We start from the raw sequence: 20918 nt of genomic DNA on the forward strand, positions 1-20918 counted from the left end.
AAAAATCATCAGGGTGAAAAGGATCTGAGATCATGGATGAGGCACCAGGAGAGCTCCAGGGGGATAAAAGCCCCAGGAACCAGAGGAGCCCTCAGCTGATGCAGGAATTCCTCAGCAGGACACAGGCGGATTTTCCCCCTCAGTTCTGGGACAGCAACTTCAACCTCTTTGCATTTTCCCTCTTTTAAGGAAGCACCCATTTCCAGCACAGGAAATCCCTGGAGTTTAGTTTCTGATCAGTTTTCTAAGCAGCCTCAATTCTTACTTATTCTCTCATTTCTATCTGTCTTCTAGAAAATGATATTAAACTAAACACAATGTTTTTTTAATGTTTTTTTCCCCCCCAGTTATTGATGAACAAGCAGATTGGGTTAAAAAGATACGAAGTGGATGGAAGAAAAGTCCTATTTTATTTTGATGAGGTAATGGCTTTTTTTTCTTGTAATTATTTTGGATTTTAATGAGCAGGGGGTGGGGCACAGGGACAGTGTTGGGAGGCCCTCTCTTGCTGCAGGTGAGTGTTGTGGTTTTGTTTGGAAACAAAAGTGTAATAGAGGCAGGTGATTCACTTCAGCCCATGGAGTGGTTTTTTGGGTAGATATCACTTAGATTTTTGCCTTGAAATAATCTCACTTTCAGGTAAAACTAGCGATGCTAAATACAGAATAATTTAGATCTCACAGTACAGAGCTGAGAGTGGAAGGTGAGATCAGCAGCAGGAAATTTTCTGGAGGTTGTGGGTAAGCCAGGGAACACAGCTGGAGTGTGTCCATTTGCCATTGCTCTGTGGTAAATAAATGTTTTAAAAGTCAGCAAAGCATCCTGGTTTAGCTGATCCTGTTTGGTTTTTATTCATTATCTCTGTACTTGGAATATTGGAGGTGTCTTTGTGCTCGGTGTGTTACTTTGGTGCATGTGCTGCATTCATTTGTCTCTCTCTTCACTTCCAGTGCAGTTTTTGAGTCTTTTCCTCCATTTCACAGATTCCCAGCCAGTGCATGACCTGTGTGAAGTTCCAGGCTTTCAGAGAGCACATAGTTGGGAAAACAGCCCCAGTCCCTATCAAAGTGTACGATTACTACGAGCCAGGTTCGTGCCTGTTCCCCTTTGATCCCTGCTGCCATCAGATCTCAGGCAGGAGGCTCAGCTGTGATTTCTCCTCCTTGCTGCAGCTTTTGAAGCCACTCGTTTCTACAACGTGAGTGAGAACAGCCCCCTGGCCCGGGAGCTCTGCGATGGCCCCACCTGCAACGAGGTGGAAAGCTCAGCCAGCCAGTGGGTTGGTGAGTTATCCCAAAACCACCCAGATCTGTTGGAAAAACGGGACCCATGGGTGCTCTGAACTCAAAGTTGCATTCAGACAAATGTTGAGTTTCGCTGTCTGTGTTAGTGGAAGTTTCACAGGGGTTTGGGGGCTGCAGGGTTAAAGCCATGACAGAGCAGTGGTGCTCCCCAGGCACCAAAGCAGCTGGGATCTGCTTCAGAGGCAAAATAAAATGTGTGATTCTGGAAGAACCTGCACAAGGGGAGATGTAAATGAAGAAGTAAAAAATCTAAAAAACCATGCAATTTGGTTTTCTTCCTCTCCACAATTCTGCAGTGGAGTTCCACTGTTGACTGTAGGAAGATTGAACAATTTAATACATTTGTGAAAGGAGTAGCTTGCCCCAGAAACTCTGTGTCCCTTTCTGTGCTCTGTGGCCCAAAGCAGTTGTTTTATCCCACATCAGGAAGCTGTTGCACCAGGCTTCCTTCAAAAAGACAACTTTTCTCCCAGAGCCTTTAATTCCACCAACTTCGTAAATTCCTGTTAGCAACCTTAGGGAATTCAACATAAAAACAGTGAAATATTCCCATTCCACCTTCCCCGTACCACACAAAACTGACTGGCTTTGTTGAAATCCTCAGGTTTTGTCCACTCTGGCCCTTGCAACAACATTTTTGGCTGCCTGGAGGACGAGTACTTCGAGCAGTGCCTGTGCTCGCGGGACTGCGGCTACGACGGGGAGCCCGTGTGCGGCTCCGACGGCCACATCTACCCCAACCACTGCCAGATGGAGGTGGCATCGTGCAGGAACAACACCAGGATAGAGCAGATGCCCATGGCCCAGTGTTCTGCCTGTAGGTTTCTTTTACCTCCCTTTTCTGCTGTGGTCTGGTGGGAGTGTTGTGAATCCTCATTTGAGCGAGCTGACATTCCGTACATGACAGGGAAAGGAGGAGAGTTCCAAACTTGCTTTGTGTTATTTTGCTGTTCATAGTGCAGATGATTAAGTGATGAGGGCAGCTGCTTTTCAGCCTGAAATAACTGGTTTTCTGCTCTCATGAATACCTTTTACCAGCCAGAATGAGTTAAAAATAGTGATATTGTTTGATCTGAAGTGAATACTCCTGGATAAAAATTAAATCCATGATATGTAACATGCTTTGGAGACTGCATGGGCTTTCAAGGTGTGTAGTGTATCAGGGAACTGCTTATGCCACCTCTGGAAATGCAAACTATTTATAGAGAGGCATTAATAAATTATGTGGCCAATGAGTTTATTTTTCTTTGTGTTTACAGCCAAGAACTTGCCAGAAGAAAGGGAGACTCACTCCCACACAGCCGAGCAGCCCAGTGCTCCCCAGACTCCAGCAGGTAATGCAATACCTTTGCATTTATCCAAAGGCTTCCTCTTTAATATGGTTAAAGCTTGTTCTATCCCTTCATTAAGTACAGGTGGCTCTCAAGCGCATTTTAAGTAAAGATGCCGAATTTCTCCATCTTATAGAAAAGACAGAATATTCAGAAATCAGAAAAAAAAAAACGGAAGAGGTCAAGGAAACTGAGGACAGGAGGTACTGAGCAGCAGACAGCTCTCCTAGTCCTTTTTCTTTCAGGCAATCATGCAGGAATCCTGCTCAGTTCAGCACCTGCAGGATTTAGATAATTATTTGTAGGAGTGGACAACCGACCCTCGTATTTTCTCAGCCTTGCTGTGTTTGAACAACACACTCTCTGTGATCTTTTCTTCTGCTATTAAGCTGGAAAGATCCCATTTAAAGCCAGGCTGATGTCATGAGTTCCAACAAACAACTGAGCAGGACGTGACAACAGCCCAGACCACTGCAAGGACTCAAATCCAGGTGGATTAACTTTGTCCCTGCAGTTCTGTGCAAAAACAGAGCTGGCAGTCTTGATTCTCTCAGAGCTGTTAGGAATAAAGAGCCTTAGTGAACAAAAAGTGGATGGAGCAGCCAGGAATTTGGCTGCTCAGTTTATTTGGTGCTTATGTTCGTGCACTTTTTTTCCAAGGCTTGTGTCGAACTCGCTGATGGCTCACAATAAATCTCACCAAGAAGAGTGGAGGGTCAATAGAATAACTTGTTTTATGCTGTTTCTAGTAAATAAGCTGGACTAGATTTTTCCTGGCTGCTTTCCGCTCATTAATTTTCCCCTGGCCTCCAACTCTGGCAACAAATTGGTAAAACCAGCCTGATTCTTCAGGAGAAGCCTCTGTGCCTCCTCAGGTCCTCCTTGTGCACCAGAGTCAGAATGAGACGTGTCCAACATGAGACACCATCCTGTCCTTTCCCTTCTGCACAGCAGCTGATGGACAATTTTCTTATTCAGGTGCAAAAACGTGGTGAATATTCCATTATGACACTTTCTAATGGTTGTTCTGTCTTAGGGTTTAATGTCTCTACTATTTTCCTCTAATTTTTTTTCTCTGGACTTATTGTGAATATTGTTGTGAATCTTGTCTGCTGTGAATCTGTTTTATTGTGAATATCTCTATATCTATATCTATATATCTATATCTCTATATCTATATCTAGAATATGTCTATATCTATATCTATATCTAGAATATGTCTATACCTTGTGAATATATCTATACCTTGTTGCCTTTTATTCCATGTGCTCAGCATGGAAATTCTGAAATCTGAACCCTTTCAAGCAGCATTCCCAATCTCTTCCATTTGGGCACTGCTGGAATGTGAGGTCATTCCAAGGTCTTACAAAAATGGGGCTGCCATTGCATTATTTTCAAATAAAAAATTGATGTGATTACCTGAAAAAAAAAATTTTAAAAGATGGAACTTGATCTTAATCCACAATCCAAAAAATGTTCAGATCTGAGTTTCTGAAATAATAGGCATTGATAGCAAAGGAAAACCCCTCTGTGGTTTCTGTTCCGAATTGACAGACACCGTGCTGTCTCAGAAGGAGCAAAAGGGGAAAATCTGATTATTTTATGTGGCATGGTTATGCAGATTTTAGATAGCCAAGCCTGAGTGCCATGAGGGTGTTTGTCAAAGCACTTGGAGCTGGCACTGGGATCTGGGAGTGCCCAAATTTCCTGGCAGGGAGATGCTGAGCTGGGAGCAGCCGTGGCAGAGTGAGCATTCAGCAATCAAACTGACTAAATCCTGCACCAGGAAAAGGGCCCAGCATGTGATTCCATTAATCCTCGGGGCTCCTCTCAGGTCAGGCACACGGGATGTGAATCAAAGAGCAGAATTTGAAGGAGCCCTGCTCACCCAGCTCTGCCGGGCTCGGTGCTGCTGGAGCATGTGATGGGGTTAAGTCGGCTCAGGTGCTCCAGCAAGGGCTCTGCTGAGCCGTGCCTAAATCTGTGACTTCCTAAAAGGATGCCAAACTCCAGGAGCCGAATCAAGCTTAGGGCAGGTGGGTGTAAAACCCACTGGGTGTGTTAATCTGCAGGAAATGCAGCGTTCTGGGAGAGGCACGAGGTGTCTGTGCTGCCTGGGAGCCTCCTGTGTTCGCTGTGACTCTGGTGCGGCTCAGCCTGGGCTGGTGGATGCTTTATTGAGGTCCTTGTTCCCCAGCAGTGGCAACAAGCAGCTGCCTCCCAGCATTTCAGGAGGTGTTGGGGCTCCCTCTGGCACACACAGACCCACAGTGAAGTCCCACACACCCCAGAGGGTTTCTGGAATAAATTCCAGCTGTTCAGGATGAGCAATTGAACATAGATGGCCCTGAAAGGTCAGGATGCAGTGCTGTTGTTAGAACATTTTAAAACGCCTCCTCAAAGTCTGCAGCAAGGCAGAATGACTGAGGTTTGACCTTAAACCTGCAGCATTTTCTTGTGCAGCTGGGTGGGATCCTCTTTGCATCTCTGGTAGATCCTCTGGTCACCAGGGGAGCTTGCAGGGGGACAGGGCTCAGCTGGAAGATTTCCTGTATGGATCCCCCTCCTGGGCTGCTCCTTCTCACTGCTGGATTATTCAGTCTCAAAAGGGTGGAACAGGATTTTGATGAGCAGCTCTGGGTGTGCTCCTGCGCCTTCACAGCCTCCTGCCACATTTGTTTGGATAGAAATCCCTGAGCTGGGTTTCTAACTGGAGTCTCACTGAATTTCTGACTCTGGCTTTCCTGGGATCCCTGTCACTCCTTGCCCACAAGGATCTGGGTGGGTTTTGGAGCCTGTGGGATCCCCAGTGGCTCTGACAGCATCCCTCTGATGAGCTGGTGCTTTGATTGCTTCCACAGATCATTAACTCTCCCCTGAAACTGCCTAAATCTCCTCTGCCAAAGGCACTCGAGGCACAACCCCTGGTGTTGGAGGACAATATCACATCACAGTGGAGTGATTTGGTGTGGATTTGGGGGAAAACATTGTCCCAGTGTGTGGGGCAGCAGTGCTGGGGGTCGGTGCTGCTGAGAGCAGGAAGCCCCCCCTGCCCAGCTCTCTGGCCCTCTGCCTTCTCCTTTGCACAGTTTTGCTCCAGCAATCAGAAGGGGGAGTGGCTGGAACTGGAAGCAAATTCTGGGTGGAATTATGACACTGTTGTTTGATGATGGTGTTTTGTTTTTTTGGGTTTTTTTTGGTTTTTTTAATTAAACACCATCACCAGCTACTACCAGGAATATCAGCCTGAGCTCTGCTTCCAGTTGGAGTCACCCCCAAAATCCCCTGGCTGGGGTGCTCCCCACAGGGCTGCAGCTCTTTCAGGGTGGACTGAACTGGCTCAGGGCTGTTTTTCTCTCCCCCCATCACTGCTCAGCAAACATTGGCCTCAGCACAAACATTTGGGTCTGGGCAGAGAGGTTTGTGTGCAGCAGGAAGCGTCGGCCTGAGCTCTCTGCTTGGACTCCAGAGCTGAATTCCTGGGAATTCAGGCCTGTGATGTTCGTTCCATCCCTGGTGGACACCAATCACCCATTCATAGAAGGAGCTCATGATCTGGCAGGTCCTCACAGGGAGGAGTGAACAGAGCCTGACTCCCCCGCCCAGCGCTGGGAGGATGTGGGAGGCAACAGGGAAGATCCTTCAGATATTTTATTTCTAGAGAACAAACATTTTCAAAGGCCTTGGTGAGTGTTCTCTTTAAGCAAAGCCAGCTTTGGGCAGGCGGGGGAGACTTCTCCTCCCTGCAATAATTCTGCCTCAGTGCTTGCTTTGGTTTGGATTAGAGCAGAGCAAACAGGAAGGATGGACTGAGCTGGCTCCAGGAGCACTTTAGGAAACACGGAGCTGCTGCTATTCCTAGAAGTTTTATCTTGCAGTTTTACCCTCTGGATGGGGAGCAGGCACCCAGCACCCTGGGGTGAGGGGTGTGGGTGCTGTGAGAGGGGCCAGGGTCAGCACACACTGCAGGGAGTGGGAAGAGGAGAAATTCCTGCTCCTGCCTGTGCTGGGTCTGTCCCTAATGAAGTGCTGGAAGTTTCAGTGCTGTGTGACTGTGCTGGGGCAGAGGTGCCTCAGCTCCTCACTCAGGCTGGGTCAGTGGCTCTGCTGTGGGTTCCTGCCCTCGAAATCTTCTCAATTGTTGAGTTGAGAAGAAAGCTGGCTGCCTCCACTGATCAGCCACCAAGTGAGCTGTCCCCTCAGGGTGTCCCTCCAGTTTTGTCACTTGTTTTCTGGAGTGAAGCCCAGCTGAGGGCACACAGAACCTGTCCCCATGCAGGTGGGGCTCTCCTGGTCAGAGCAGAGATTTTCAGGGTGCAGAGTGAACCCCCCGTGCCCTCTGCAGGACACTTTTATCTCACTGTGTGCAGCCCTCAGGGTGCTGGGTCTGCACTTCAGCACCTCAGTTAATTCCATGCTGCAACAGGAGACCTGGAGAGTTTTTTTCAAACTACATCACCCTTTCCCTCCCTTTATTTCCTTTCCCCCCCTTGTTTCCTTCTCTTCCCCCCCTTTTTTCTTCTTCTTCCCCCCTTGTTCCTTCTCTTTTCCCCTTGCTTCCTTCTCTTCCCCCCCTTGCTTCCTTCTCTTTCCCCCCCTTGCTTCCTTCTCTTTCCCCCCCTTGCTTCCTTCTCTTTCCCCCTTGTTTCCTTCTCTTTTCCCCCCTTGTTTCCTTCTCTTTTCCCCCCTTGTTTCCTTCTCTTTTCCCCCCTTGTTTCCTTCTCTTTTCCCCCTTGTTTCCTTCTTCTTTTCCCCCTTGTTTCCTTCTCTTTTCCCTCCTTATTTCCTTCTCTTTTCCCTCCTTGTTTCCTTCTCTTTTCCCCCCTTGTTTCCTTCTCTTTTCCCTCCTTATTTCCTTCTTCTTTTCCCCCTTGTTTCCTTCTCTTTTCCCTCCTTATTTCCTTCTCTTTTCCCTCCTTATTTCCTTCTCTTTCCCCCCCTTGCTTCCTTCTCTTTCCCCCCCTTGCTTCCTTCTCTTTCCCCCTTGTTTCCTTCTCTTTCCCCCCTTGTTTCCTTCTTCTTTCCCCCCTTGTTTCCTTCTTCTTTTCCCCCTTGATTCCTTCTCTTTTCCCCCTTTGTTTCCTTCTCTTTTCCCCCTTGTTTTTTCATTTCCCCTCCTCGTTTCCTCCTTTTCCCACCCTTATTTGCCTTCCCCCCCTTGCTTTACCCTTTTCCTCCTTGTTTACCCTTTACCCCTCTCTTTGTTCCCCCTCTTTCCTTCCACTCTATTCCAGTGCCCAGGTCTCAGACTGGGAAATTGAAAGCTGCTTTTGATTTCTCCCATCCTCTGTGGATTCCAGCAGCCTCCTTCCCTCGTGCCCTCCCTGACCAACCCCTTCCTTCTCCTGCCCTCGTCCTGCTCTGTGACCACAGCTCCTGCAGCTCTGGTTTGTCATGACAGGTAAAAGAATTATAGAAAAAAGGTTTATGAAATCAGGCCTGCTCTGTTAAATTGCCAAAGCCAGCCTGTCACTTCTTCTAAGTAATTTGTAAGTTCCCAAGTGAAAACAGTCTTGGTATGAGAACTCGTTAGCATAACAGCCTGTTCTGGGGTTGAAAAACAAATGCACCTGCAATAACAAGGGATTTGTCCTATGAGAATCATGAAAGAAAATATGTAAACAATCCAAGAATTGATAGATTTGATGGACAAGTGCAGTACCTTTCACTAACCAATAGAGTAATTGGCAAGAAAGCTATGGACCAATTAGCATTGGACAAGAGGTCTGTAAAAGCTGCCTAAAATGAGTTGTGAAAATCAAGAATTGGCTTTTCCTGCATGAAGAAAATTGAGAAAATGGCTAATTCATTCCACCCCTGGTTCTCCAGCAGCCGAGGAGGGGCCGTCCCTGCACACAGACCTGTCCTACTACTCCTACGAGTACGACCCCGACGCCTTTGCCGTGGAGGGCGACGGGCTGGAGGTGGTGGCAGAGCTGAGCACGGCCAGCACGCCCCGGGCAGGGGCCAGCACGCCCCGGGCAGGGGCCAGCAGCCACGGAGAGGCCACCCCAGCAGAATGGTGAGCCCTCAGCAGGGCCAGGGGCTGCTCTGAGCCAGCCTGGGCGTCCCTGTGCTGGTTCAGCTCCCCTAAAAGAGGGGGGGTACAACTGGTCAGGGGTCAGTGGGAATGGGAGGCTGCTGGGGCAGCTGTGAAGGGCTCTGTGGCCTTGTCCCCAGTGGAATGAGGTGACATTTCACTGGTGTGTTCAGCTGGAGGAGAGGGGGCTGAGGGGAGGCTCATCAGGGAGAGGAGGGATGGACACTGATCTCTGCTTTGGGGTGACGGGGACAGGAGCCCAGGAAGGGCTGGAGCTGTGTCAGGGCTTGGGCTGGAGCTCAGGGAAAGGTTCTTCCCCCCGAGGGTGCTGGGGCACTGCCCAGGCTCCCCAGGGAATGGTCCCAGCCCCAAGGCTGCCACAGCTCCAGGAGCTCTCAGGGATGCTCAGGGTGGGGTTTTTGGGATGTCTGTCAGGGACAGGGCTGGATTTGATCCCTGGGGGTCCCTCCCAGCTCTGTGGCCTTTCCCCTGCCCAGGCTCAGCGATGTCTCACAAAGGTGCATCACAGCAAGGTGACTTTTCCTCCTTGTGTTGTCTTTCTGACAGAAACATAATTTAAATGAAGAGCAGAGGCTCCGAATCGACTCCTGTATGATTTTGTTCCTCCACACGACCTGCTGCAGAACAGAATCCCAATGATGACTACTTCCTGATGCCCTCAGAACTGTAGGCTTTGCTGCCCCACGGGGCAGATCTGGAGCTCTAAGGGGGACACTCAGCGTTATTTTTCTGTCCATTTTCCTGCCTTCTGTGCATCCTCTTTGGAGCCCTTCCAGTGATGAGAGACCAACATGCTGTGCCCTCTAGGTGAGAAAAATAGGGGCTGGAATTCAAACCCATAGAGCATTTCCAAGTGTTTTCTCTGCTGTCAGGGTATTCTGCAAATGCCATTTCCTAGCTACACTTAGAAGCTAAGTCCAGGCCTTGTGCTTAGCTGAACTGCTGTTTGAGGAAAAGATGGCTGAGAAGTTTTTTGCTCAAATTATAATAATAAAAATCAGTGTGTTTTGCCAAATACGACATAGCAAGAGGCTGCTCATCTTCCCCAGCCCATCAGGCTGCTGCACCCACGAGAGAAACCCTTCCCTGTGGCTCCACAGTTCAGGGAAGCTGTTGGGAGGCACATTTCACCTGAGAAAACTGAACTCCACTGCCAGGGCTGAAAGGCTCTGTGTGTGCAGGGATGAGGTGTGGGACTCTTTGTGTTGCACTAAGTGCTGACAGGGGCTGCTTGCAGCCTTCTCAGCCCCTTTCCTCCTCAAAGCCTGGCCTGAAAATGAACCTGGCCGAGGCACAGCCCTTTGAAATGTTTGCCTGGCTTCACCAACCCCTTTTCTTTTGCTCCCACTGGCATCCAGCATGTTCTGGTGCTGGTAGTCGCTGGCCAGTACCAATCCCTGGGGTCACAGGCTGGGCTCCCTCGCTCTGACCTGCCCCAAGCAACGTGGCAAAACTTCAAAAGAAAAGTTTTGTGTTTCCAAAAGTGCAGGAGCCAAGATTTTTTTGAGTTTCCCTTCCTGCCTGGAGCAGCATTGTTCTCTTTGGAGGAGTTACATGCAATTGCCTCTTGCAAAATATTGTTAATATTTTATCTTCCCACTTCTATTGTTACCAGGACCCAGAGCAGGGTGGAAACTCCTTTTGAGGGTGTTTATTGGTGAATGGAAACAGAAGGAAAAAAAAAAAAAAAAAAAAAGCCCAGCTCCATTCATTTTTAAGGCTTGTTTACACAGGAACCATGACAAGAATATATCCCAGGATAGACATTCCATTCCAGAATAAAGGCAAGTTTATTCCAGAAAAATGTCCACATGGGGACAACCAGGAGGTATCCCAGAGGTTGGGCATGTGAAGTTTCCAGTCCTTTTTGTCTGGGGCCAGACATTTGCAGAATGCAGCTGACATGAGCAAGGTCTGGGTCTTGAAATTCCCACAAATTTCAGAGCTCTCTCCTTGGCAGCTTTGCCTGCCCTCCCTGGGCTGCTCCCAGGGTGCTGCCGTGGGCTCAGGGTTCTGCCCCATGTCTGGGGTGTGCAGGGGCAGATCCTGCCCTCACCCTGGCAGCTGCATTCCTGCCTGGCAGGTAAATAAATGCCTTTAAATTAAATTCCACCTCCTGCAAGCAGCTGCCCTGGCAGGGACTGGCTATTGTGTACACACACAGGACTGAGTCAATATTTATCCCTGGGTAAATAACAGGCCTAGTGTGAGCTGCAACAAGATTTCTTTTTTTCTTTTTTCTTTTTTTTCCTTTTCTAAAACTCAAAATTCACAATGCAAACCCTGCTGTTTGCTGGTTCAGGCTGCAGCTGTTCAGTGCTGTGAGTTGGAGAATGAGGCATTTGCTCACCCTGGTAATGTCTGAGTCTAATGTCTCCTGGCTTCATCCAGGAGATGGGACCTGTGTTCTGGGTTCCTCAGCCTCCTGTCCTCAGTCCCTTCCTGGTTTTCCTTTCCTGCTCTCTCTTGCCCACTGTACACCCAGTGAATGCTTCTGGAGAGGTATTTGAAGTCTTTTTAAAGTCGATTTAAATCCTCTCACAGATCCTTGGGCACTCACACTTCCCCCTGGGGATGAGGAGGTGAGGATGGGGAGTTCCAGCCAAGAATTAAACCTGGCTTTCTTCACTTTCCCCAGGCTCTGGGACATGCAGTGTCCTAATTCCAGATGCAGACATCCCCCTGTTGCTGCCAGGTAAATAATTCCAGCTGGTGGTGCCAGCCCATCAATCGAGGCCTTGTTTGAGGGGTCTCTGTGCCAGTGCTTGAGGCAGAGGAGTCTGGCTTCTCTTTTACAATTCAAAGTAAAGCCAGAGAGCCCTGGACCCTCAGAAGGCAAAAGCAGAGCAGCCTTAATGTCCTCAGAGCCAGCCAGAGCAGGGCAGTGTGTGGGAGGGGATGTGACAGGATTTGTGGATCCTGACTTCACCCCCAGTGCTTCTTCCCAGCCTTGGCACTTCCAATCCTTCTGCTCTTGGCAGCCTCTGCCTCCTCCTGCTCTTGCTACACCAAACCAACTCCTCTTTGTAGCTAAAAAGTAAAAAGGTGATTTTATTTAAGGAGTTGAATCAAGGAACCTCCACCACCGTGGTTGCCTTTTCCCCCTGTCACAGGAATAAAGGAGAAGGTCTCTGCTCTCTCCTCCACCCCAGCTGAGGGCCCAGAGCTTTTCCCTGCCCCACATTTGCTGTTCGTGGTTCTTGTGACCATCATTAATTCTTATCTAGGGAAAAAATACAGATTATTTCTCCTCCATTCTTTAACATCCTGCTTGGAATACGGGGACTTTAGGACTGGATCCCTGAGCACCCCTGGACACAGCACAGCTCTACAGACCCAAAACCATTCACAGGCTGTGCCCCAGCTCTGGCTCTGGAGCTGATCAGTCTCCTCCTGTCCCTGAGAGCACAGGGACACCTCAGGTCCCACTTTGTGCACCTCAGCCAGTCAGTTTAGAGAGAAGGATTGATTTTGGGTTTTTTTCCCACCAAGAAAAGACCAGCTGGGTGCTGGAAAGCCAAGGCCAGCAGCAGCTGCTGCTGCTTTGGGTTGTTTCTGGCTTAGAGACCTTTCCCTCTGTCAGGGAGATGCTTCTTTCCTTTCACTGATGGTCCCTCGCTGCAAAAGGAGAAAAGTGCCAGTGGGTTTGTAAGACACAGAAATCTCTTCTTCCATCGAGTTCTGTGACTGCAGAGCTGCAGCAGTGCAAGTCACCAGTGACTGACGCTTGCAATCCTTCCAAGGAAATTAATATTTATATATTTGTAACTGTACATTATGCAGAGTAATCATTACCATGGTATTTATTTTAAAGCAATAGTTCCCCTTGTTCTTTCTTGTCCTGTGTTTTGGTCTTGCCTCTTCCCCTCCTTCTTAATCAGCCTCAGTAGAAAGCAAATACCAGAAGAATGTTGAGCTTGCTTGAAGAACATCCCTGACACACCAGCACTTGCTTTGCTCACACTGACTGTTGACATTTAATGCACAATAACCTGGTTTTCATTATTGTGAATAGAGCAACTATTTAGAAATCCTCTACCAGCCTGGGTTTGGGGTTGGGTTTTGTTTTAGTCCTTGGTGTTTCTGACTGAGTGCCCAGCACCCGGAGCCCAGCTTTGTGTCTCCCTTGCCTCTTGCCCCCCACACACAGGTACACACAAACAGCTCTCTGACCAGTTGTTGGTTTGTTCAAACACACCTGAGCAAGTCTGAGTCCAGAAAAGTGTTTGTTTTAGATTCTGATAAATATTTTATTAAAAATTGATTTTAAGACAATCTTCTCTGCCTCTTATTCACGCTTTAGGTTGTCAAGCCTGTGCTGGGAGAGCTAAAGAATGAAGGAGCTCTAAAGAGGTTTTAGTGCTCATTTTCCACCTGACTGCTCACAGGGCTGTGCCCCAGTTGTGTCTGAGAGATGAGCTGGCTGCATTTTGTCAGATTTGCAGCAGGTTCCAATAAGCAACAAACCTGAGCACTTTTTTGATCAGCAGCTTTTGGCTGTGGGTGGCATTACACGAAGGAAGTTTGGAGTACCAGAGGGGCTGCTCCACTCCTACTTTACTATTTCCCTTCATGAGACATCACTTTTTACAAAATCCATTAATACAACGTTTGCCTCAAAGAAATGACAGTTGCCACGGGTGATTTACAAAACCAGGGATGAGTGAACGGGATTTTTACACCTTTTACCAACAGTGGGCTGACATTACTGAGGGGTTGCTTACAAACCAAGAATGTTTTTGCTACTCAAGCCAGTGCTCTGCACTCTTCTGACAGACTGGTTCAGTTCAGGAGAGCACCTTCTGAAACATCTACAAATTCGGTTTTACAATGATTTTGCTGTTTCAGTGTTAGGGGAAGGGAATATGCATTTAAGGGCAGGGAGCAAGCCAGGAGCAGGACTAGCAGAGAGAGCAGCCAGGTTAGGAACAGCAGCACATCCCTGGCAGTGTGTGACCAGCTGAGAAGCTGCAGGCAGTGCCAGTAAAGGATGGACGTGTCCAGCACTCAGTGTCTTGTCTGGGCAGAGCATCCCACAGCCTGGCTTTATTCACCCTTATCTGTGCAGGCAGGGAAAAACCAGCTTGGCTCCTAGGAAATGCTGCTGTGGGCAAAACCAGTGGAATTCCAGTGCTGAGTTCATCTCATCCCCACCGTGTGCATGATGAGAGCCTCTGGCCAGGCTGGACGCTCACACCAGAGAACTTTTGGACTGGGGCAAAGTTTCCTTGGAGGTCTTGATGGAAGTGGTGGTTTTTTTGCTGTCCCCAAAGATTTTCCTCCTCACCTTCTCCCGGAAATCCTCAGACACGTAGTAATACACAAAGGGGTCAACGCAGCTGTTGCAGGTGCTGAGGGCCAGGCTGACCATGTAGCTGAGGTACAGCCGGCCGTGCAGCTTGGAGCAGGGGCTGGAGTAGTGCAGCAGCAGCAGGACATTGCTGGGGGCGTAGAAAACCACCAGGGCCACCACCACGAGGGCCGTGAGCTTGGCGGCGTGGCCGTGGCGGCGGCGGCGGCGCAGGAGGACGCGCAGCACGGCGGCCGAGCTCAGCGCCAGCAGCAGCAGCGGCAGCAGGAAGGCGCAGGCCACCAGCGCCACGAAGTAGTGGAAGTAGAAGCCATCGTCCTCGTGGCGCGGCACGACGTCGTGGCACAGCGTGAGGCCCGTGCCCAGCAGAGGGTAGGACTGCTGCTGCAGGGCCAGCGGCAGCGTGAGGGCGGCCGAGCAGAGCCACACGGCAGCGCAGGTGCCGGCGGCGAAGGCCGGGGTGCGGAAGGAGCGCGAGGAGAAGGGGTGAGCCACGGCCAGGTAGCGGTCGGCGCTGATGCAGGCCAGCAGCAGCACGGAGCAGTACATGTTGCCGTAGAAGAGCGCCGTGGTGAGGCGGCACAGCCCTTCCCCGAAGGGCCAGTGGTTGCCCAGGAAGTAGTAGGAGATCTTGAAGGGCAGCACGGAGACGAGCAGCAGGTCGGCGGCGGCCAGGTTCATGAGGAACACGGTGGAGGCGAGGCGCTCGGCGCCCGTGGCCAGCACCCACAGGGCCAGCGCGTTGGCCGGCAGCCCCAGCACGAAGGCCAGGCTGTAGAGGCCGGGGATGAGGCGGACGGTGACGGCGCTGTCCAGCCGGGCTCGCGTGGCCTCGGGGATCAGCAGGTAGGTGACGTTGTTGACCGTGGCCTGGTCCCCCGGGATGGCTCGGGGACACGGGGTGGCCTCTGGGGTGGCCTGCTCGTGGGTGCTGTTCTGGGAGTAATCTGTGAGAGAAGGTGGCCTGTCACCCGCCCAGCCTGTCCCTCACCGGGCTGGGCAGGCTCTGGAGGCTCAGCTCACCCCAAGGCTGCTCTTGACCTTTTCTTTGGGGGTCCCTACAACTGGGAATGCTCTGGAGAAGCTGTTGTGTGACATGGCAGAGTTAGGTGTGCAGGAGTCACCCTCAGCCACCTTGCTGAGAACATCCCCAAAGATTCCTTTGCCCTGTGGCTTCTCACAGCTCACAATGGACTGTGATGCTCTACAGCCATCCACGGGCCTGGGAAACCAGAGAGAAATTCCTCTGTACAGCCATGAACAGGCCTGGGAATTCAGAGAGAAATTCCTCTGTACAGCCATGAACAGGCCTGGGAATCCAGAGAACAATTCCTCTGTACAGCCATGAACAGGCCTGGGAATGCCGAGAGAAATTCCTCTACACAGCCATGAAAAGGCCTGGTAATCCAGAGGAAAATTCCTCTGTACAGCCATGAAAAGGCCTGGAAATCCAGAGGAAAATTCCTCTGTACGGCCATGAACAGGCCTGGAAATGCAGAGAGAAATTCCTCCGTACAGCCATGAACAGGCCTGGAAATGCAGAGAGAAATTCCTCTGCACAGCCATGAACAGGCCTGGGAAATCAGAGAACAATTCCTCTGCCGGGCTTTCACAAAAATCCGAAGGTTTGGAGCCACTCCAGTGTAAAGCTGTGGCTCTGGGAGTATAATTAGCTAAAAATTTAGCTTTTGAGTCCTTTCTGGTTTACTGCCCCTCTATTTTTCCTTTCTCTTTCTAGTTTCTTCCACCCCGGCTTCTTTCTCTGTATCACCTCTGTCAACCTCCTGCTCCAACAAGAGCCCACACGAAGCTCTATCAGAGCATCCTCCCATGTGAGCTCATTTAAAAAGGATTTTTCAGGGATGTTATAAGGTCCCAGCACTTTAGGAAGCAGCAGTTTTCACCCAGAGGCACCCACTCACCATCGTAGTCCGAGGCCAGGCAGAGTCCCCAGAAGGCGCAGCAGAGCAGGAGCCGCCTGTCCCCAAGGGTCCCCATGGCACTGCAGGGCTGGTGTCACCCCACAGTGCCAGAGCCCAGTGTCACACACAGCACCAGGGCCCTGCTGACGCATTTCCTCCTGCTGCTCCTTAACTCTCGGAAGCAGCGGGGCTGGGGGAATGGAGGGGCTGTCACCACAGGCACCAGGCTGGACAAGAGCCTGGGGCTGGGAGGGGCTTACTCGTCCAGGCCTGAAGAGTTTCAGGGCTGCACTTCATCCTCAGTGTGAGATGGTGGCTCAAGTGACTCATCTGGGTCTCCTTCCTGCTCTGAAATATTCCTGGAAATAACAAATGTGGTCGGGCTTGATGCAGTCTGCACACAAACGGAACCCACGCAGCTCTGCCCATGGAAATGCTGAGCATCCCCCACTGCAGAGACCTCTGTGGGTGAGCTGAGGGCTTTTCCTGAAGCCTGAGTCACAGCATTTCTGGTACAACAAACAGGGATCTACCCGGATAGCAGAGCTCAGCCCACACAGATCCCCCAGCAATTACACGAGGCTCCTGCACACTCGTGTTCTGGCAATGGAAGGTTTTTGGTGTCAGCCTTGCAGCCTCCAGGTCAGGCTGGGCCCTTCAGAGATCGCTTTTATTCCTGCTCCTGCCTGAGCAACACCAAGCTCCTGCACCTTGATTTCACTGCAGAGTCTCAAGGTTATTTTTCCCTGAGATTCTCCTTGGGGTTGCTGTTCCCCAAGGTAATAAGGGTTCCCCCAAGGTTGCTGTTCCCAGAGGTAATCAGGTTTTCAGTCTTCTCTTTGCCCTGGGTGTTTCACACCAGAGGCAGAGACGACAAGCTGAGTCCGCCAGTGCACATTTCCAAGGTTGTTTATTCTTCATTATCTCAGTTCTTTTTCAGCTCTGCCAGGTCTCCCTGGCAGGGAACCTGATCTTAGTTCTTTCTCAGCTCTGTGAGGCATCTCCAGCAGAGCAGGACACGCGGCAGGACTGGGGCGGGTCAGAGAGCCCCACACCTTATGTACAGTACCCCTGACCCAACCACTGTTCACAATGAACTTTTTATTTACAAAACTGTACCAATACCTACTACCTATGCTAACAGGTCATTTCTACTCTAAACCAATCTCTAAAATCCAACTCAGCAAAAGATGGGGGACGAGAGCAAGAACAAGGAGCACAGGGGACACTCCCCAATTCCTCCATCTTGTCTCTTCAACCCCATATACTAAAAATCCTAGATCCTACATTTACATTCTATGATAACCTAAATACTACTTATTTTGAATTCTCCCAGCTTGTGATTCTTCATACAATGTGGGCATTCACTCCCATGGCAGGGATCAGAGGCAGTGCCCTCCTGGGCTCTGTGTGAGGCTGGCTGAGCCCCTTGTACATATCCCAGACCCCCCTGTCTGGTCTCCAAACCCTCCAGGATGGCCAGAGGAATGTTCTAGACTCCAACACAGAGGATGGTTAAAAGTCCTCTGGGCTGGAGCTCTTTGCACTTGGAAGCAGCAGGAGCACCATGACACACCAAGGGGCAAAGAGAGGGAGAGGCTTTGCTTCCTCTGATAAACCCCCAGGACAGGGAGAGCAGCTCCAGGCAGCAGGAAAGGGGCCTGCAAAGGGCACGCAGGAAATCCCTGCTGCTGGGGAGATAATGGGGAGTTCCTGCCCCACAAAAAGCTGCCTTTTCCCAGAGCTGAGCATCCCACCCTGCACAAACCCCACTCTGCCTGGGATAGGAACTCAGAGCAGCGCATGGCTGTGCCTAGAGGATGACTCAGATAATGCTGGAACAGGGACTGGCAGAGGTTAACTGAGCCTTGAGACCCTTTGCTGTCAGTTCCCCCTGCTCTAACCCCCAGAGCAGGTCCCTTCCATGCTCTGCTCTGCACAGCAGCTTCAAATCCTCTCCCACCTCCCGTGTCACAGCCCCAGTGAGGCCACCCCGTGCCCAGGCAGTGGGACAGGAGGTGGTGGCTGGAGAGGAGCAGGGCTTTGGGCTGCTCTCTGCAGGGGAGGAAGGACAGGAGCCGGAGCCCAGGCAGTAGGAACTGTAAATTTGGTTTGGCAACCTGAGGAGCAGCTCGTTTCTTTCTCCTGGCCTCATGAATGGCCTCTTCTGTGAAGGTTGCAAATCTGAGCCTGGCTGCTGTTTGATGGGATTCCTCTATTCCAAGGAGAAAATGATCCTATTTCCTTTGCTTTCACCATATTCCCACATCCTTGTGCCGAGCGTGTCAAGAGGTGGAGTTCCTCTGGCAGGGAGGGGAAGATGCAATGTTAGATGTTTTGCTTTTGTGATTCTCTCAGGATTTATGAACCATTACAGAATGACTCATGTGGCCACATATTTTCCATGCCTCAGCCAGGATCCTTTCCATGCTCTGTATGCAAAAAATTAGCCATAATCAGGTTCAGATAGGGTGCAAATCACAGCCCTGCTTCCTATGGGCAGGTCTCTGGGGTGGAGCAGAGAGGGGTTACTCATCTCTGTATCCTTCATTTTTCAGATGCTGTGTGATCTTTAGTGACTGCCTTAGATGCAGAACAGCTTGCCTGAAAATTCGAATGCCAGAGGTTTGTCACGGCTTGTTAACATCTCTTTAAGTCGTGTGATCCCTGCCCTGTGGGGTAACAATTTGGTTTTAAAGTAACTCATTGTGCAATAGATCATCTCCTGGGAGCAGGGGCTCTTCTATTCCGTGGCTGTGAACCCGAAAGATGTCATGCTGGAAACGGGGCTGGGGATTTCAGAGCTCAGAGGGAGGGTGCAGACACCACCTGGCCTGTCCCATACATCTTGGAGGCTTGGAAGAGCAAACTGTGGTGGGTACAGAATGGGATTCACTGCTGCTGCTCTGTTCCAGCAGCTCCAGAGGGTTCCTGAGCAGCGGCTCAGAGCAGGTTCTGCATGTACAAAATGCCCTCAAATCTCAGACACTGCCAGGTCCCCCCCTTCTCCCTGGGGGGAACCCCCTCCTCTCCCTCCTGCTCGTCCCACAGCTCTGCTGCTCCCCTGGGCTCCCACCCAGTCTCCTCCCTGGGTGATCCCATCCATTCTCCTCATCCTCAGCACTCCCACCAAATCTCCTCCCTGGGTGATCCCATCCATTCTCCTCATCCTCAGCACTCCTCGGGGGGGGGGTTCAGAACTGCTCTTGTGCTTGCTGGCAGTTTTCTCTTCACACCATAAAAATCCACGTGAAGACATTTTCCAGGAGTGTTTGAAGCTTATTAACACCCCTGCAAATCAGTGTTCTGGGAGAGTTTTTTGGGGATTTTTCTCAGCAAGATAGTGACACTGGGGTGGGGGCTACCTGGCTGACATAGCCATCATCATCATCATCATCATTATCCCTTTTCAGCACCATAAATCTTTGGATTCATTCTTTAGCAGAGGTTAGGAGTTGCTAGACTTTAATTTAGTCTTTAATTTGGATTGGTTTGTTCTAATCCAAAGCAATGGCTAAAACATGAAGAAAAGCTCAATTTCTGTTTGCCCACACAGTTCCAGACTCTGTCACTGGTTCACAGCCCCGACCCTCCCAGAGCATCCCTGTGATGTGGAAACAAATAAGTTTAAAAAGTCCTGGAATGTTAAATGCTGAATTCAGGTACTCCCTTTAGCAGCTCTGGGTTTAATTGTGCAAACATTTACACCTATCCCATCCTGCAAACCTGAAGGATGGTTTTAAGCTGTTTGCTGCTGCCAGAGTTGTCCACTCGCTGAGATCTCCAAGTGCTCTCATGTCACATCTGGCTGTCCCTCCCCTCAAGTGCAGAACATCCCCTTTGGGACAGGGCCAAGAGGAGGCTTGTGCAAAGTGGGCTGTGTCCTCTGAGACCCAACCACCACCATTTAAATCAGATTATTCCACGCAATCGATGCCCCAGAGGATTGTTTATTGGGAGAGGAACAGTTTGTTTCCCTGCGAGCGAGCAGGGGGCTGCAGAGAGCAGAGCTGCCTTTTGTTATGGCAACGGAAGTGTTGGGGATGATGTAAAGGAAACTCCTATCAGCTCTGGGTCACATCACTACAGCTTAATTTGCAAACTCCACTCATTCATTTGCCGTGCAGAGCTCACAGGGAGCACAGTTAAACATGTTATTACCCAGGAATTTGGGGAGGCTGAGGGAAAGGCGGGTGGAGGGTCATTTTCATGGTTGCAGTTGTGTTGTCTTAACCTGTAGCAGATGTGTTTGTGGGGTTGGGAACTGGAACCAGCCCCTTCTCCTGAGGTTGTGTTCAGTGTGGGATTCCTGGGGCCAGGGTGGGCTGTGCCTCACCTCTGCCAAAGGTGCTGCTAGGAAGGAACCAGGCTGCAAGAGGTCAGTGCCTGGCAGGACACGATTCTAGAGCTGAGAGGGACCCCCAGGGATCAAATCCAGCCCCTGTCCCTGCACAGACACCCCAAAAACCCCACCCTGAGCCTCCCTGAGAGCTCCTGGAGCTGTGGCAGCCTTGGGGCTGGGACCATTCCCTGGGGAGCCTGGGCAGTGCCCCAGCACCCTCGGGGGGAAGAACCTTTCCCTGAGCTCCAGCCCAACCCTGACACAGCTCCAGCCCTTCCAGGATTTGCTTTGAGACCTCTCTGGTGGAGCAACTGTGCCACCCCCTGGACTCCCTGCTCCAGCCAGGCCTTGGCTCCAGGAGAGGTTTTGGCAGCTCCCACGTGAGTGCAGCCCCAGCTCCTGCGTGGGAGCTCTGCTTGCAGATGTATTTCCCTTTTCTGTCAGTGAGTGCACTGCTCACACCCTCACACAGCACTTGCTGACACACAGCTGCATCAGCACATCCTGCAGCCTGTCCAGGAACTTCAGCCTTTCCATTGCATTTTTCTACCATTTAAAATCCAGTTTTGGGTAAAAACCAATCAGTTCTGGGGGTTGTCACAAAGTTTAAATTAGTTGAAAAGAAACGTAAAACAGTGAGAACCGCA

The 20918-nt window shown here is 50.4% G+C and overlaps 2 protein-coding genes across 4 annotated transcripts in view; one reads left to right on the forward strand and one right to left on the reverse strand.

Moving 5' to 3' along the window:
- Positions 1 to 12971, forward strand: part of CPAMD8 (C3 and PZP like alpha-2-macroglobulin domain containing 8) — a 62667-nt gene extending 49696 nt beyond the window's left edge. For 2 of the 3 annotated variants that reach the window (XM_063403206.1, XM_063403208.1), the window contains exons 37-43: positions 348 to 422; positions 984 to 1089; positions 1173 to 1283; positions 1909 to 2121; positions 2564 to 2638; positions 8465 to 8657; positions 9243 to 12971. In XM_063403206.1, coding sequence (XP_063259276.1) covers positions 348 to 422; positions 984 to 1089; positions 1173 to 1283; positions 1909 to 2121; positions 2564 to 2638; positions 8465 to 8657; position 9243 — 774 coding nt within the window. In that variant the 3' untranslated portion in view covers positions 9244 to 12971. The remainder of the gene's footprint in view (positions 1 to 347; positions 423 to 983; positions 1090 to 1172; positions 1284 to 1908; positions 2122 to 2563; positions 2639 to 8464; positions 8658 to 9242) is intronic. The other variant, XM_063403207.1, reaches the window with a different exon arrangement.
- On the reverse strand, positions 11143 to 16226 carry F2RL3 (F2R like thrombin or trypsin receptor 3). Its single transcript, XM_063403346.1, has 2 exons — positions 15930 to 16226; positions 11143 to 14954 (listed from the first exon to the last, which is right to left on the reverse strand). Exons 1-2 carry the CDS (start codon positions 16003 to 16005, stop codon positions 13888 to 13890), a joined length of 1143 nt encoding a protein of 380 aa, XP_063259416.1. The 5' UTR covers positions 16006 to 16226; the 3' UTR covers positions 11143 to 13887.
- Between the last annotated feature and the right edge of the window lie 4692 nt (positions 16227 to 20918).

Source organism: Prinia subflava, chromosome 8 (genome assembly GCF_021018805.1).
Source record: "Prinia subflava isolate CZ2003 ecotype Zambia chromosome 8, Cam_Psub_1.2, whole genome shotgun sequence".
In the NCBI taxonomy this organism is placed as follows: domain Eukaryota; kingdom Metazoa; phylum Chordata; class Aves; order Passeriformes; family Cisticolidae; genus Prinia; species Prinia subflava.

Bases quoted from the DNA above. Each gene is read 5' to 3' on its own strand.
- F2RL3 (XM_063403346.1), bottom strand. From the start codon at position 16,005: ATGGGGACCCTTGGGGACAGGCGGCTCCTGCTCTGCTGCGCCTTCTGG. The intron at 14,955-15,929 runs GTGAGTGGGTGC...CTTCTCTCACAG, and splicing joins CCTGGCCTCGGACTACGATG to ATTACTCCCAGAACAGCACC.